Source organism: Tachysurus fulvidraco, chromosome 23, assembly GCF_022655615.1.
Source record: "Tachysurus fulvidraco isolate hzauxx_2018 chromosome 23, HZAU_PFXX_2.0, whole genome shotgun sequence".
Lineage (NCBI taxonomy): Eukaryota > Metazoa > Chordata > Actinopteri > Siluriformes > Bagridae > Tachysurus > Tachysurus fulvidraco.
In genome coordinates, this window is record NC_062540.1 from 3,770,503 (window position 1) to 3,787,034 (window position 16,532).

At 40.5% G+C, this 16,532-nt stretch overlaps 3 protein-coding genes across 5 annotated transcripts in view; all 3 read right to left on the minus strand.

Moving 5' to 3' along the window:
• LOC113641881 (G-protein coupled receptor 182-like) lies at window positions 1-6,196 on the minus strand. Of its 2 annotated transcripts, none has more exons than XM_027144978.2 (2): window positions 6,119-6,196; window positions 1-1,942 (listed from the first exon to the last, which is right to left on the minus strand). In XM_027144978.2, the coding sequence occupies exon 2, from the start codon at window positions 1,937-1,939 to the stop codon at window positions 875-877; it is 1,065 nt and encodes a 354-aa protein (XP_027000779.1). In that variant the 5' UTR covers window positions 1,940-1,942; window positions 6,119-6,196; the 3' UTR covers window positions 1-874. The 2 variants fall into 2 exon arrangements, with proteins under 2 accessions (XP_027000779.1, XP_027000778.1); XM_027144977.2 differs by lacking the exon at window positions 6,119-6,196 and adding an exon at window positions 2,318-2,452.
• On the minus strand, window positions 4,243-13,706 carry LOC113641880 (G-protein coupled receptor 182-like). Of its 2 annotated transcripts, XM_027144973.2 has the most exons (3): window positions 9,700-9,911; window positions 8,207-9,213; window positions 4,243-4,761 (listed from the first exon to the last, which is right to left on the minus strand). In XM_027144973.2, exons 2-3 carry the CDS (start codon window positions 9,208-9,210, stop codon window positions 4,698-4,700), a joined length of 1,068 nt encoding a protein of 355 aa, XP_027000774.2. In that variant the 5' UTR covers window positions 9,211-9,213; window positions 9,700-9,911; the 3' UTR covers window positions 4,243-4,697. The 2 variants fall into 2 exon arrangements, with proteins under 2 accessions (XP_027000774.2, XP_047663580.1); XM_047807624.1 differs by lacking the exons at window positions 4,243-4,761; window positions 9,700-9,911 and adding an exon at window positions 13,573-13,706 and having other exon boundaries at window positions 7,545-9,213.
• pip4k2ca (phosphatidylinositol-5-phosphate 4-kinase, type II, gamma a) overlaps window positions 12,677-16,532 on the minus strand; it is an 11,251-nt gene continuing 7,395 nt past the window's right edge. The window contains exons 8-10 of the mRNA XM_027144876.2: window positions 14,118-14,382; window positions 13,841-13,944; window positions 12,677-13,706 (exon numbers count right to left, since the gene is read on the minus strand). Of these exons, the coding sequence (XP_027000677.2) occupies window positions 13,626-13,706; window positions 13,841-13,944; window positions 14,118-14,382 (450 nt within the window). The 3' untranslated portion in view covers window positions 12,677-13,625. The remainder of the gene's footprint in view (window positions 13,707-13,840; window positions 13,945-14,117; window positions 14,383-16,532) is intronic.

Sequence of the window (16,532 nt, forward strand, 5' to 3'; positions counted from 1 at the left end):
GTCTTACAATTTGTGAAATGAGTTTTATTAAAACAATACAAAACCGAACAAAAAGCACAACAAAACAATAAACTTTTTTTAATTGCTGTTTTAAATATAGGTTCTTGTATAAACATAATGTAGAGCAATAGGTTTTAGCAGTGAAGCCAAGAAGTAAATGATTTTGTCCAGTGTACAGATCATCATGTGCAAATGTATGATTGCTGCGCTTCCTTTATTCTGTGGCATGTGGCTTGTTCGTCAGTAATAATGCCATCACTTCCTGTGGAGTGGGATGCAGGGAGATATTTCCCTTCCTGCTTTAAAACTACTAACAGGAACCCCTAACCTTTTTTTTACATGGACGGTTGACTCCATTGCGTAAATGGTCGATTTATTCAGACTTTTTAATGTGAATTTCACTTGGTGTATTGTTAGTGTCTGTGGTTATATGTTTGTTTTTATTGTCTGTGATTATATGTCTGTTTTTATTTTCTGTGATTATATGTCTGTTTTTATTGGCTGTGATTATATGTCTGTTTTTCTTACACCAATCAGGAGTAGCGCTCCTAATTGCGTTGTATGCGTAATACAATGACAATAAAAGCATTTATTCATTCATTCCTTCCTTCCAGCTCTAGTGTTTGAAAACAATAAAAACAAACCATTCAGTGTCGTAAAATGTTCTTTCATAATGGCTACCAGTCCTTGCACTGAGAAACTGTTATTAATTTATCTGGGACCAAAAAAATGAGATGATTCTATGATTTTAAAATAGACCCCTTAGCTATGTGGAGGTGTTCAGACAAAATTAAAGGTATGGAGGACTTTTTGATTCTTCTCAAATTTGGCTCTCTCAGAAGACTTCATTATGACTTGATGGGAACTTTCCTTCTTAGGTTCCTATCTCTGAGTGACTGGTGCTGGCATTGCTGAGCTTTCGCTCTTTCTGCTGTGACTTCCCCACACCATCGGCTGTATTGGCTATGTTGCCGAACGGTGGTGAGGAAATGCGTGAAAGAATATTATTAATGAGGTTGGCACGAAAGCTCTTGCTCAGGAAGTTATAGAGAATGGGGTTGGCAATGCAATGAAACAACGCGATACACTGTACAATACCAAAGGAGAAGTACACAATATCTATAGTGTCGCAGGACATCAAGTATGGATCCAAGTCATCCACCGTTAACAGGAGCATCACAATGTGGTAGGGAAGCCAGCAGACCACAAAGACCAGTGAATACACATGCAAGAGCCAAAGATCCCTACGATTTTCCACTTCCGGAGAGGCACGAACAGTCCGCGCAATCAGTATATTACAAGTGATGATGACAGACGCAGGCCCCAAAAACTGGAAGATAAAGAAGAGGAAACTTACTGAGACGAACCATTCGATGTGATTTTTCTCAGGAATCATATAGCAGCCGGGTTCATGCCACTCAAGCACGTCTATGTGTACATTTTCTAGCAGTGCCAACACCAGGGACAGAAGCCACACTCCGGCACACAGCAGCCATCGCCGGTGCCTGGGCTGCAGCGGGAAGCATGTGGGTGTGTTTGGCCGCGTTACCATAAGGTACCTCTCGAGAGTCATGAAGGCCAGGAAGAAGGAACTGCTGTAGAAGTTGATGACGTAGATGAAGTGCGTCACCTTGCAGAGGAATCGACCCCAAACCCAAACATCGGCCATTGCTACTTCCAGCATGAAGAATGGCATAGTGAAAACCACCATCAGGTCAGACAGGCCGATGTTGATAACACAGAAGAGCACACCGCTGGCTGAGTGTCGCCTGCGCCAGTTTACCCAAATCACCAGGCAGTTCTCGACCAAACCCACCATGAACAGGAACAGGTAGAGCAGGAAGAGCCAAATGCGCCGAGAGTTATTGTCCAAGTCAAGGTTACATTCATAAAACCATGGTGTTTCATTGTGGTCTGATGAATTGTGATCGATGTGCATTTTCTGTGGAGAAAGAAAAAAAGGTTAAACGCGTTATTGCTTTACAGTTATTTAACAGGATTATGCTGATCCATAAGCACTGTTTCAAATCATTTTCAATAAGTATCACTTCATGGTCGTCCTTCTATGTGCTCTAAACTATAGAGGAAGTTCTACACACTCTCTAGATATCAACAATCTTTGGGTGCTTTTGGTAGTTTCAGGAAAGATAAAGATTGATTGCTGAGATAGGAAAGATAAATTGTGCTGCACTGTGATGCTTTGCTAAAGATGGCAATTATGTAATCATGTATAAGATTTAATATATCTTTCGTTTTTATTAGGTTTAAAAAAAGAGTAAATAAAAAGAAAAACAACGATAATGACGACAAGACCTACCTTGACTGTGGAGCTCTGAGGGTAAGAGCCCTCTGATGGTGCAGTATCCTGGAGAGATGAAGACTGTTCTGGCAGAAAAGTTGTGGCGCATTAATCCTTTCCCTAGCTGCTTTGGGGCATTACGCCCTCCTCCCTCCCCCCCTCCCCCCTCTCTCTCTCTATCTCTTTCTCTCTCTCTGCTGATAGGACATTCTCTAAGGGCAGGAAGGAGGGCATGCTCAGCAGGAAAGATTCCTGAGAAAGTTTTGAGCACAGGTGACATTTTCTGATCTGTTGTATCTTGGTTAAACCTTGTAAAACGTTCAAGTAAAGTACAGCACAGATTTTTCATACAGCGTTAACTTGTTCTAAACTTTTAACACGTCACTCAGCACAAATATCGGCTCGGCACAAAAAGCCCCACAGTGCTCTAAAAAGTGCTACTAAAAACTGCAAAATACAGGATAAAGTCATTCCATTAATACACCAGCACCAGGTTGTGCTAAAAACATCCTTTAAGGGACAAAATTTGTTCATTGTCATCTTTTTATAAGCTTCACCCTTGTTCGTCTTTATGGGATGGGATATTGATATTGGGATACTGAATATTTCTTGAAAAATGAACTGCAACTGATATGTAATGTTCAACCTTTTTCATATGGAAACAAACTTTAGTTTTGCTTAAACACAGGATTTGGAACAACCAGAGCTTGATATTACAAACACATAAGAAATTAAACTTGAAATAAAAGACACATCAGTGGTGTTCATTTCTTATTTAAATAAATTTAAAAAAGATTTTGCTGTCTCTGCTGCCACAATAAAGCTTTACAGTTTACAGCCTTTACAGCAGCAAATGTATCAGTCAGCACCGCTGTCTCTATGGAACCGGGCAGGAATCAAGCGCGTCTCCCCGGAGATCTTAGTCGAGTCGGTCACTTATCAGCCAATGAGGAATGAGGATGTTCAAAAAGCACATATGGATTTGATGGGCAGGTTTTATAACTACCTTATAACGTAGCGTCTCTCTTCCATATATGGTCATTTCTGTGAAAATCTTTTTTTATTTATCTTCCCTTTATGTTGGTGTTTGATATTTTGTATACTTTATTTATTTATTTATTTATTTATTTATAATTTGCACTTATTTTTCATCTCAGTTCTGAGGAAAATTTTGCTCCTAACATATATTAAGGTGTTAGAGTGAAGTACGATGTTGAGCTTCTCAGAATTTGTATTTAGTCATAAATTTCCTCAAAGGCCGAAAGGACACAAATTCAGAACAACCGAGTCTTACAATTTGTGAAATGAGTTTTATTAAAACAATACAAAATGATTTTGTCCAGTGTACAGATCATCATGTGCAAATGTATGATTGCTGCGCTTCCTTTATTCTGTGGCATGTGGCTTGTTCGTCAGTAATAATGCCATCGCTTCCTGTGGAGTGGGATGCAGGGAGATATTTCCCTTCCTGCTTTAAAACTACTAACAGGAACCCCTAACCTTTTTTTACATGGACGGTTGACTCCATTGCGTAAATGGTCGATTTATTCAGACTTTTTAATGTGAATTTCACTTGGTGTATTGTTAGTGTCTGTGGTTATATGTTCGTTTTTATTGTCTGTGATTATATGTCTGTTTTTATTGTCTGTGATTATATGTCTGTTTTTATTGTCTGTGGTCATATGTATGTTTTTATTGGCTGTGATTATATGTCTGTTTTTTGTATGTTTTTATTGGCTGTGATTATATGTCTGTTTTTTGTATCTTTTTATTGGCTGTGATTATATGTCTGTTTTTATTGCCTGTGATTATATGTCTGTTTTTTGTATGTTTTTATTGGCTGTGATTATATGTCTGTTTTTATTGGCTGTGATTATATGTCTGTTTTTATTGGCTGTGGTTATATGTCTGTTTTTTGTATGTTTTTATTGGCTGTGATTATATGTCTGTTTTTATTGGCTGTGATTATATGTCTGTTTTTATTGGCTATGATTATATGGCTGTTTTTATTGGCTGTGATTATATGTCTGTTTTTATTGGCTGTGATTATATGTCCGTTTTTCTTACACCAATCGGGAGTAGCGCTCCTAATTTCGTTGTATGCGTAATACAATGACAATAAAGGCATTCATTCCTTCCTTCCTTCCAGCTCGAGTGTTTGAAAACAATAAAAACAAACCGTTCAGTGTCTTAAAATGTGGCTACCAGTCCTTGCACTGAGAAACTGTTATTAATTTATCTGGGACCAAAAAAATGAGATAATTGTATGATTTTAAAATAGACTCCTTAGCTATGTGGAGGTGTTCAGACAAAATTAAAGGTATGGAGGACTTTTTGATTCTTCTCAAATTTGGCTCTCTCAGAAGACTTCATTATGACTTGATGGGAACTTTCCTTCTTAGGTTCCTATCTCTGAGTGACTGGTGCTGGCATTGCTGAGCTTTCGCTCCTTCTGCTGTGACCTCCACACAAAATTTCCGAACGGTGGTGAGGAAAGACGTGAAAGAATATTGTTAATGAGGTTGGCACGAAAGCTCTTGCTCAAAAAGTTATAGAGAATGGGGTTGGCAATGCAATGAAACAACGAGATACACTGTACAATACCAAAGGAGAAGTACACAATATACATAGTGTTGCAGGACAAGCGTGGATCTATGTCATCCAGCGTCATCAGGAGCATCACAATGTGGTAGGGAAGCCAGCAGACCACAAAGACCAGTGAATACACATGCAAGAGCCAAAGATCCCTACGATTTTCCACTTCCGGAGAGGCACGAACAGTCCGTGCAATCAGTATATTACATGTGATGATGACAGACGCAGGCCCCAAAAACTGGAAGATAAAGCAGAGGAAACTAACTGAGACGTACCATTCGATGTGATTTTTCTCAGGAATCATATAGCAGCCGGCTTTATGCCACCCAGGCAGGTCTACGTGTACATTTTCTAGCAGCCCCAACACCAGGGCCAGAAGCCACACTCCGGCACACAGCAGCCATCGCCGGTGCCTAGGCTGCAGCGGGAAGCATGCGGGCGTGTTTGGCCGCGTTACCATAAGGTACCTCTCGAGAGTCATGAAGGCCAGGAAGAAGGAACTGCTGTAGAAGTTGATGATATAGATGAAGTGCGTCACCTTGCAGAGGAATCGACCCCAAACCCAAACATCGGCCATTGCTACTTCCAGCATGAAGAATGGCATAGTGAAAACCACCATCAGGTCAGACAGGCTGATGTTGATAACACAGAAGAGCACACCGCTGGCTGAGTGTCGCCTGCGCCAGTTTACCCAAATCACCAGGCAGTTCTCGACCAAACCCACCATGAACAGGAACAGGTAGAGCAGGAAGAGCCAAATGCGCCAAGAGTTATGGTCCAGCTCAATGTTACAGTCGTGAAACCATGATGTTTCATTGTAGTCTGATGAATTGTGATCGATGTGCATTTTCTGTGGAGAAAGAAAAAAAGGTTAAACGCGTTATTGCTTTACAGTTATTTAACAGGATTATGCTGATCCATAAGCACTGTTTCAAATCATTTTCAATAAGTATCACTTCATGGTCGTCCTTATATGTGCTCTAAACTATAGAGGAAGTTCTACACACTCTCTAGATATCAACAATCTTTGGGTGCTTTTGGTAGTTTCAGGAAAGATAAAGATTGATTGCTGAGATAGGAAAGATAAATTGTGCTGCACTGTGATGCTTTGCTAAAGATGGCAATTATGTAATCATGTATAAGATTTAATATATCTTTCGTTTTTATTAGGTTTAAAAAAGAGTAAATAAAAAGAAAAACAACGATAATGACGACAAGACCTACCTTGACTGTGGAGCTCTGAGGGTAAGAGCCCTCTGATGGTGCAGTATCCTGGAGAGATGAAGATTGTTCTGGCAGAAAAGTTGTGGCGCATTAGTCCTTTCCCTAGCTGCTTTGGGGCATTATGCCCCCCCCCTCGCTCTCTCTCTCTCTCTCTCTCTCTCTCTCTCCCCCCCCCCCTCTCTCTTTCTCTCTCTCTGCTGATAGGACATTCTCTAAGGGCAGGAAGGAGGGCATGCTCAGCAGGAAAGATTCCTGAGAAAGTTTTGAGCACAGGTGACATTTTGTGATCTGTTGTATCTTGGGTAACTGCTAAACCTTGTAAAACGTTCAAGTAAAGTACAGCACAGATTTTTCATACAGCGTTAACTTGTTCTAAACTTTTAACACGTCACTCAGCACAAATATCGGCTCGGCACAAAAAGCCCCACAGTGCTCTAAAAAGTGCTACTAAAAACTGCAAAATACAGGATAAAGTCATTCCATTAATACACCAGCACCAGGTTGTGCTAAAAATTTAACAAAACAAAATTTGTTAACTGTCATCTTTTTATAAGCTTCACCCTTCTTCATCTTTATGTACAGAGTTACTAATAACCGGATTACCCCAAAAGACATCCACTGACATTCACCGATGTAACGTTCAACAATTCGTGCATCCAAAAGCAGAAGAAATACAACACGTTTTTAATGTCATTTCTAATGTCATTGATGTAAGATTTTAAGTACTATTTTATTAAAGTTTACTGATTTAAAGACAAAATTTCCTTTTTGTTTGCTTCCGTATGTGCTTTAGTGTGTGGAGTTTGGTGTGTGAATTTTTGGATTTGTTTTTAGAGTTTAGAGAAAGTGAACCATGTTTTCAGTAAACGTGTACATGCAGTTGAGAAAAATGCTAATAAATACGTTTTTGCTATCGTAGTACATGTAAGATGTGGATTGATTTTATGTCAGCTATGGATTTCTAGATTATTAGAACCTCAAGGTGGACGTGGGATTTAATCTGGAAGGAGGATGTTCAAAAAGCACATATGGATTTGATGGGCAGGTTTTATAACTACCTTATAACGTAGCGTCTCTCTTCCATATATGGTCATTTCTGTGAAAATCTTTTTTTATTTATCTTCCCTTTATGTTGATGTGTTTGATATTTTGTATACTTTATTTATTTATCTATCTATCTATCTATCTATCTATCTATCTATCTATCTATCTATCTATCTATCTATCTATCTATCTATCTATCTATCTATCTATCTATCTATCTATTTATAATTTGCACTTATTTTTCATCTGAGTTCTGAGGAAAATTTTGCTCCTAACATATATTAAGGTGTTAGAGTGAAGTACGATGTTGAGCTTCTCAGAATTTGTATTTAGTCATAAATTTCCTCAAAGGCCGAAAGGACACAAATTCAGAACAACCGAGTCTTGCAATTTGTGAAATGAGTTTTATTAAAACAATACAAAACCGAACAAGAAACACAACAAAACAATAAACTTTTTTTTTATTTTAAATATAGGTTCTTGTATAAACATAATGTAGAGCAATAGGTTTAGATTTTGTCCAGTGTACAGATCATCATGTGCAAATGTTTGATTGCTGCGCTTCCTTTATTCTGTGGCATGTGGCTTGTTCGTCAATAATAAAGCCATCGCTTCCTGTGGAGTGGGATGCAGGGAGATATTTCCCTTCCTGCTTTAAAACTACTAACACTAACCCCTAACCTTTTTTTTTACATGGATGTTTGACTCCATTCCATTTGTTCCTTCCAGCTCTAGTGTTTGCAAACAAACTGTTCAGTGTCGTAAAATGTTCTTCCATAATGGCTACCAGTCCTTGCACTGAGAAACTGTTATTAATTTATCTGGGACGAAAAAAATGAGATGATTCTATGATTTTAAAATAGACCCCTTAGCTATGTGGAGGTGTTCAGACAAAATTAAAGGTATGGAGGACTTTTTGTTTCTTCTCAAATTTGGCTCACTCAGAAGACTTCATTATGACTTGATGGGAACTTTCCTTCTTAGGTTCCTATCTCTGAGTGACTGGTGCTGGCATTGCTGAGCTTTCTCTCCTTCTGCTGTGACCTCCCCACACCATCGGCTGTATTGGCTACCTTGCCGAACGGTGGTGAGGAAAGACGGGAAAAAATATCGTTAATGAGGTTGGCACGAAAGCTCTTGCTCAGGAAGTTATAGAGAATGGGGTTGGCAATGCAATGGAAGAATGAGATACACTGTACAATGCTCAAAGAGAAAACTATTATTTTTGTAGTGTTGCAGGACATCAGGTATGGGTTCAGGATGTCCACCACGAGCATGAATGTCATAAAATGGTAAGGTAGCCAGCAGGCCATGAAGACCAGTGAGTACACGTGCAACAACCAAAGATCTCTGTGATTCTGTACGTCCGGAGAGGCCCGAATGGCCCGCGCAATCAGGATGTTGCAGGTGATGATGACCGACGCAGGACCTAACAGCTGAAAGATAATGGAGAAGAAGGCAAGGGAGAGAAACCACTCAGTGAAGTTTTTCTCAGGAATCACGTAGCAGCCGGGTTCATGCCACTCAAGCAGGTCTACGTGTACATTTTCTAGCAACCCCAAAACCAGGGACAGAAGCCACACTCCGGCACACAGCAGCCATCGCCGGTGCCTGGGCTGCAGCGGGAAGCATGCAGGCGTGTTTGGTCGCGTTACCGTAAGGTACCTCTCGAGAGTCATGAAGGCCAGGAAGAAGGAACTGCTGTAGAAGTTGATGACGTAGATGAAGTGCGTCACCTTGCAGAGGAATCGACCCCAAACCCAAACATCGGCCATTGCTACTTCCAGCATGAAGAATGGCAAAGTGAAAACCACCATCAGGTCAGACAGGCTCATGTTGATAACACAGAAGAGCACACCGCTGGCTGAGTGTCGCCTGCGCCAGTTTACCCAAATCACCAGGCAGTTCTCGACCAAACCCACCATGAACAGGAACAGGTAGAGCAGGAAGAGCCAAATGCGCCGAGTGTCCTGGTCCAGCTCAAGGTTACATTCAAAAAACCATGATGTTTCATTGTGGTCTGATGTAGTGTTGTGTTCGAGTTCCATTTTCTGTGGAAAAAACGGAATGTCAGTGTGTGTGCGCACAAGTGTGTGTGTGTGTGTGTGTGTGTGTGTGTGTGTATGTGCCTGTTCTTTGAAGTTATTTAATAATGCTGATTGCAGTCGAGAGTTGGTCAGCTACACGAGCAAAATATTTCTGAGGTACAACATATTTACAAAAGAGCTAATGAAGTACCTAATGAAGGTTATTTCAAGGCGATATAATCTTTAATATTCAGTTGTCAATAAGAGATTTTGGGTGGGTTCTGGGACCCCTGAGATTCTTGACCACACCCTGTTCACTACTGATAATAGTAATAGATGAATGCGGCTACAATATTTCAGCAGTCTGAAAAGTTCTTGACTGTTTGTTGTTATTTGACAGGAGATTTCACTGACTGTTACAGAATATCCTGCTGGTTTGTTTTACTGGCAGATTATGTAGAGTCCCTATTTAGGTCCCTTGAGGAAAAAGTAAAAATCGACAAGGCCTACCTTGCTCTTATAGAGCTGCTGTGACGGTAAAACGCTTTTGTGTCCAAGAGGAATGAAGACTGCTCTGGCTGAAGAATGGAGCTGATTTTGTGTTTCCTCTCTCTGCCTGCTTTGGGACACTGAGCCCTCCTATCTCTCTCTCTCTCTCTCTCTAACAACCCCTCTCTAATTTCTCTTTCCTTCCTTCCTTCTGTCTCTCTCTGTCCTCCAACCCCTCTCTAATTTCTCTTTCCTTCTCTCTCTGTCCTCCAACCCCTCTATTTTCTCTCTTTCCTTCTCTCTCTGTCCTCCAACCCCTCTAATTTCTCTCTTTCCTTCTCTCTCTGTCCTCTAACCCTACTATTTTCTCTCCTTCTCTCTCTCTCTCTCCTCCAACCCCTCTAATTTCTTTCCTTCTCTCTTTCTCTCTGTCCTCCAACTCCTCTATTCCCTCTCTCTCTCCTCCCTATTTTCCTTATTTCTTCATATATTAATTTCTTTTTATATTTATGTACTTATATCTTGTAATTGTTTTGTTCGGTTTATATTATATTTACATGTTTGAACTTGTGGCACTGATAATGTGACCTTTGATAATTAAAGAGATGCTTAAAAGTCAAAAGTCTCTGCCAAGCAATCTCTCTCTCTCTCTCTCTCTCTCTCTCTGTCTGTGTGTAAAAGCACTGCTGATAGGACATGCACAGCACGAAAGATTCCTGAGAAAGATTTCGTCACACTTGACATTATCCTTTTCAATCTGCACTGTCCATGTGTTTACCACTGGGGTCCATGTTGAATAAAATAACAAAAGACGTGCTACAGAGGGTCCGCACCAGTACAGACTTAAACTGACCTATGATTCGGTCATCATTACTAATATATTTCCATTTAATTAGCTCCTTTACTATAACTGAGATCCACTGAACTGGCCACTCATACTGAGTCGTATACACTGCTGTTCATCTTCTGTACAGTGTGATTTTATAGTGGAGGGAATTTAAACTTTTTTTTTATTATTTAATAGACATACATGGGGCACGGTGGCTTAGTGGTTAGCATGTTCACCTCACACCTCCAGGGTTGGGGGTTCGATTCCCGCCTCCACCTTGTGTGTGTGGAGTTTGCATGTTCTCCTCGTGCCTCGGGGGTTTCCTCCGGGTACTCCGGTTTCCTCCCCCGGTCCAAAGACATGCATGGTAGGTTGATTGGCATCTCTGGAAAATTGTCTGTAGTGTGTGTGTGTGTGTGAATGAGAGTGTGTGTGTGTGCCCTGTTGGCACTCTGTAAAGGGTGTATCCTGCCTCGATGCCCGATGACGCAGTTCAGATAAGCGGTAGAAAATGAATGAATGAATGAATGAATGAATGAATGAATAGACATCCAGTGTACAGTATATCCACTTCAAATTTACACATTTAATACAAAGAAATATGAATTAAATAGGCTGTATTCATTTAAGCATACACAAAGATATATAACTCTGATAAGGTAAAATAGGCAAATTTAGAGATTTGCAATGACGTCTATTTGAGAAAGACATTTGAACGGAATTGCGGTTCTGGACCGTTCCCCATTCCTACGTTAGTTGGCATGACGTTAGTTGATCTTAAAGCCGTCCCGTGCAGCCTGTCCAACCACCGTGTTAAGGATATTGAAAACTGCCTGTTAGAAAGACAACTATGTTTGTGAAACCTGGATTTATTATTTTTTTTTCTTTTCAGTTTCAGATTTCCTGAATACAAGAACTAAGGAAAACCATAATATTCAGACAATAGAGGGAAATACCAGCGTGGAAGGGCAAACGTGTGCAGCGTCCACGAATGAGGAAGGCGCTTTAGTTTTTTTTTTTTCCAGCACACGGTTAAAACCCAGATGCTTAACCTTCTAAGGCCACTGAGGTTAAGGGTTCTCATAACCTCATGGAAGGCCTTTAATCAGAATAACACAGTATTATATAAAGTGTTCTCTAAAGAATCCTCAAAACTGATTGGTCATGGTGAGATACGAACGTGGGTGTTCGCATACGATGATTCTATGGTAACAACTTACATGGCAGAAGCTCCGGAATCGAATCGAAAGCTTTGAAAGTTTAATGATCACATTTTTACTGAACAAAGAAAAACATATCATTGGTTATATGGTGAAGGATTCTGTAGGAGGACATTTATTTATTTGTTTACAATGATGCAAAGCGTCTCCGGTGTTAGCACTTTGAACGGCCAGTAAGTTTTACCGTTATCAGAATGGAGGGTTTTGTTGTTTCTTAGTAACACAAGGCAGTTTGTAAGAGCCTGAATATGGGGAGAAGTTATAAACGAGTAAGAACAGGAATGATCCGGTCTCATGGACGTTCGATTGTAGATACAAACTCAGAATTGCTGTTTAATAAGAGGAGCGAAACATTGTGGTTCGTGGTGCTTTAGGAAAAGAAGCTCGATAGTAATAAACACTGCATCTTCTCAGGCCACGGTGCACCATCCAGTCCTGATTATTTTCTTAGAGCGGTGTTTTACTCCTTACTTGACAGGATTGCCTTTGACTCCGGTCCCCGTTTCAACTCCGCAGCATCGCCAGAGGACAAAGACACCCCGTGAAAGTGCTTCGGCCTGCTGTCTCTCAGTGAGCCGGGAGATAAAACACCTCCTTACGTCTTCCCACCATTTCCATACTTACTCGCTTTGACTCGACTACGTTACTACACGGTTCCAGCCTCTAGCAGCGACTCGTCAGCATTTTCAGCGACGCACTGGGGTCCTCCCCCTCGACTCTTCCTGCATTTTTTCCATCCATTGTTAAGGACGATCATGTCGCGTGCGTGTGTGTGTTTTTGGTTTTTTTTTTTCCTTTTTTTGTTAGAGCAACAGGAAATATACGGTCAGCACAAATCGAGGCTTCTGGAAGAGGCCATGCAGATCCTGTCCCTGACCCTCCGCTATTTACACTCATCTGGAGCTAATAAATTCATCTCTCGCTCATTATCAGGTGACACCGAGACTGATAACGTTACAAAATTTATTAATAATGCGTTTTTCTTTGTGTGTGTGTGCTTTAATTGCATGACTGCTATTTTTTAATTAGCATGTAATTGGAACGAGGCAAAAAGTCACACGATAATAGAAGAGAAGTGTGAAATAATGTTATTTCTTAAAATAAAAAATAAATAAAAAAAAAGCAAAAAAACAAAAACAAACTCGAGCTGTTTTGAAAATCCTCAAAAAAATATATTTGGTCCAAACACTGAATTTCAATATAAATAAAATGAAACAACAAGGCATGCGATCCTAGTGCTGTTTCCTAAGCGGCGGATTTCTTTTCTTTTTTTTCTTCTTCATCCTTTTCATCTAAACGGCATAAAATGTCTAGAAAAAACATTCGGAACTATATACTCTAGGAATTTGTACAAATATTCAACATTCAAAATATTGCTTTTTTTTTTTTCCCTCTAGACATTAGGTACAAATGCCGACGAATTAGTTATTAACAAAAAAAGAAAGCAAAGCTGTTAAAGGCGGTGTGTAACAGCGGGTCGCGTTACGCCGAGAACAACAAGGCGGCTCTCTTCGCTCCGTACTGTAAGACAGGAAGAGAGAGAGAGTTCAGAAAGAGAAACAGAGCTCGCTTACGTGGAAGGATGGTTTAGGGTGGTGGTATTGCTACAGGTTCACATTTCTTAGACAGGAGTATAGATATGTTATGTTAAAGAGGTATGTTAAAGAACGTGATTTCAGTCTCGTCTGGGATTATTCCCAAATAAATATGTAGGTGATTTTGTTAACATTAATCAGAATGTTTACGCTCGTCCTTTCTTGCCTACGTAGCGGGTGTGTGCTCGTGTGAGGTTTTTTTTTTTTTTTTTTTTTTTTGTAAAATATATACAAAACAAATGAGAGATACCCCGAACTGAACGACATGGGAAGACAGTCGAGATCAAGACTGGGAAAGATGCACTATGCGAAAATAGTAGAGATGAAGTCGCGGAATCGTTTGGCGTATTGTTCCGGATGAACGGTGGATATTTCCGCACCGGCCTGGAAAAAAAAAAAAGGAATTGTATTCGTATCTATATTTAAAATGTAATCATCATCATCATCATAATCATAATAATAATAATAATGTCAGTACGATGAGAACATAAATGTACGATTCATGTGTTATTTCTCACCCCGTGTTTAACAGTCTTAGCTGCATGTGCGGCTTTCTTCTTGGTGTCGTACTGCGTCAACACGTCTATGAGACCCATGAAGTACACCTCCTTCTGTGGTGCGCCTGGAAACCGACACAGTGAGATGGGGTCAACATATAATCAGCACTTTCTCTGTTATCCACTTGACCTTGTGTTCTTGCCAAAGCAGCGAGGGGAAACCACACTTCCTAAATGATGCGTCAACTCTTTCGGAGGAATCAGCTACTGCTTCCTCTCACCTCTCCAAGAAACTAACCTGGGGCGCTTTTGACGGCGTAAACGTCCAAGTAAGGGTCGAACTCGCCAGGGCCCATGGGCTTAAAAGAGTTCATGTAGCCGGCGATCCCCTCAGGTGACGTGCCGTAGGAGCCGACGTGCGGAGCGGGGTTGACGCCGTTCTCCGTCTCGCCTTCGTCCTCGCAGCTCGGCTCCTCTGCTTCCTCTTCCTCGCGCTCGGCCCGCACCACGTCGTGGATCCCCAGCAGCAGGCTGTAGTCCATTATCTTTAGCTTCACCAAGAACTACGAAATACAGATATGGTTATAAGTCATCACAGCCAACTTGTAACAGATTTTAGAAACCTAATGGAAGTAGAGAGAAACCCAAAGCACCTCCTTTTAATGGGACTTCTAAAGCCACGCCCTCACAACAGCACATGCACTCCACTGCCTAGGCTGAGCACAGGGCAGGAAGACAGCAGCGTTTGGCTTTAATTATGGAGTTGTTTCTGACAAACCAGCTGTTGTACATCAGTCTCGCTAAATCATTTCTTGGGCTCAATCCACAGTTTGACAAGAAGTCTAGAAAACGGTCTCATCGGTGCTGCAATGAACGGATGAAAAAAATCTTGCTCTTGACATTTGGCTTCACATTCATTTGAACTTCAGACTCCTGACCTGATATCGGTCGCTCTGAAAGGACAGCGGCTATACAAAAATATCAGACTCCTCATTGTTACAGGATTTGCTGATACAAAGACTAGACTATGTGACTAACCAAGAGCTCGTAGTGAACAGGAGACGTGGCACGAGGGAAAAAGTGGGTTCTCACGAGCGCACGCCCACTTGTTGTTGTGCCAGAACAAATGGCACCATTCAACGTTTCGTAGTATTTCTGCATCCTTATTTAAGTTCTGCCCCAAATATCACCTCTGGGTTTGAATAAACAAGAAATCAAAACATCTCCCCATCACATCCATCTATTTACTTATTTATTTCAGAAATAGGCTTTTTAACATTAAAAACCAAAACAAAAAAAAAGAGCCTATAATGGCCTATAAAAATGAAGCATTTTGTTATAACTGCATTTTCCAGTTTATTAAAGAGAGACCGTTAACTTTGGTAAAGGAAGTGAATGTATTTCAGAATCAGAATCAGAACCAGAATCAGAAAGAGTTTTGTTGCCAGGCTTCATATAAATTCAAATCTAACATAAATATAAAATCTATCTGTTCTATATATATATATATATATTTGTCTGATCATCCATCTGTCTACCCATCTATCTGTTCGACAATCCATCTAGCCATCCATGTCTGATCAGCCAAACATCCTAAATCCGTCTGTCTGATCACCCATCCCTTCAACCATCCATCCATCCGATCATCCATCCCTTCAACCATCTGTCTGATCATCCATCCATCCATCCATCCGTCTGATCATCCATCCATCCATCCGATCACCCATCCCTTCAACCATCCATCTGTCTGATCATCCAACCCAGTCTCACGGCAGTTCGTGACAGAGGTCACGAAATGTAATCTGTTTGATTCGTGTTCGTGAAGACGAATTTTCCTTTTTTTCGTGTCACTCAGCACGGACTTTCGATCTAATGTATTTCAATAGGAAGCATCTTTCGTGTCTGCACCACGTTTTTTTCTGCCACTCGGAAGCATTGTTTTTGCTCATTTGTTAATCATTTTTAAACTTTAAGCACTACATTACTCAACATTCAACCAGGAGATTTTATCCTTGTTTTTGTTGCTTTGTGCTATGGTCTACTTTTACTGTGTTGAAGACGTCAGCTAAAACTACATGATGACCCACCGCCAATTCTCTTTTAATGACATCCTCATCTTTCTTTCAACACATAAACACGAAAGTGTGCTTGATAATTCAACAATACGATGTCATGACCATCCGTATTATTTTATTCTCCTTTTATTATATCCCAGTCTCACGGATTGATGCTCATCCATTGATTCGTGTTCGTGGACACGTATTTCCCTTCTTTCAATCTAATGTATTTCAATAGGAAGCGTCTTTCGAGTCCGCTCCACGGTTTTCTTTCTGCCACTCGGAAGCATTAGGACAGTAAACTAAATACTACAGTACCCATGAGCCTTTTCTACTTTTACTATGTTGATGACGTCATGCAATATACCTGTCTGAAATCTAATACACTCATCCTTCCACATTCATTATGTTTTTACTTTAATTTGTCCCCCATCTGTATGTTCAAGTATAACATGATTGAGGTATATAAAAACTCTGACCTTGCATTCAGCTATAAGGCGATCAATTTCCATTTCAAGAACCATGTGTTTCCCCTCTTGGTAATGGGGGTTTTGTGGGTCAAATACATATCTGGTGGCCATTGCAACACAGACTGATACAGACAGACAGACAGACTGATAGACAGAGAAAAATAACAGATAAGTAGACAAAGACAG

Coding starts and splice junctions, on each gene's coding strand:
- LOC113641881 (XM_027144978.2), bottom strand. CDS start 1,939: ATGCACATCGATCACAATTCATCAGACCACAATGAAACACCATGGTTT.
- LOC113641880 (XM_027144973.2), bottom strand. CDS start 9,210: ATGGAACTCGAACACAACACTACATCAGACCACAATGAAACATCATGG. Junction 4,762..8,206: donor ACAGCCGATGGTGTGGGGAG/GTCACAGCAGAA, acceptor TTTTGTGTGGAG/GTCACAGCAGAAGGAGCGAA.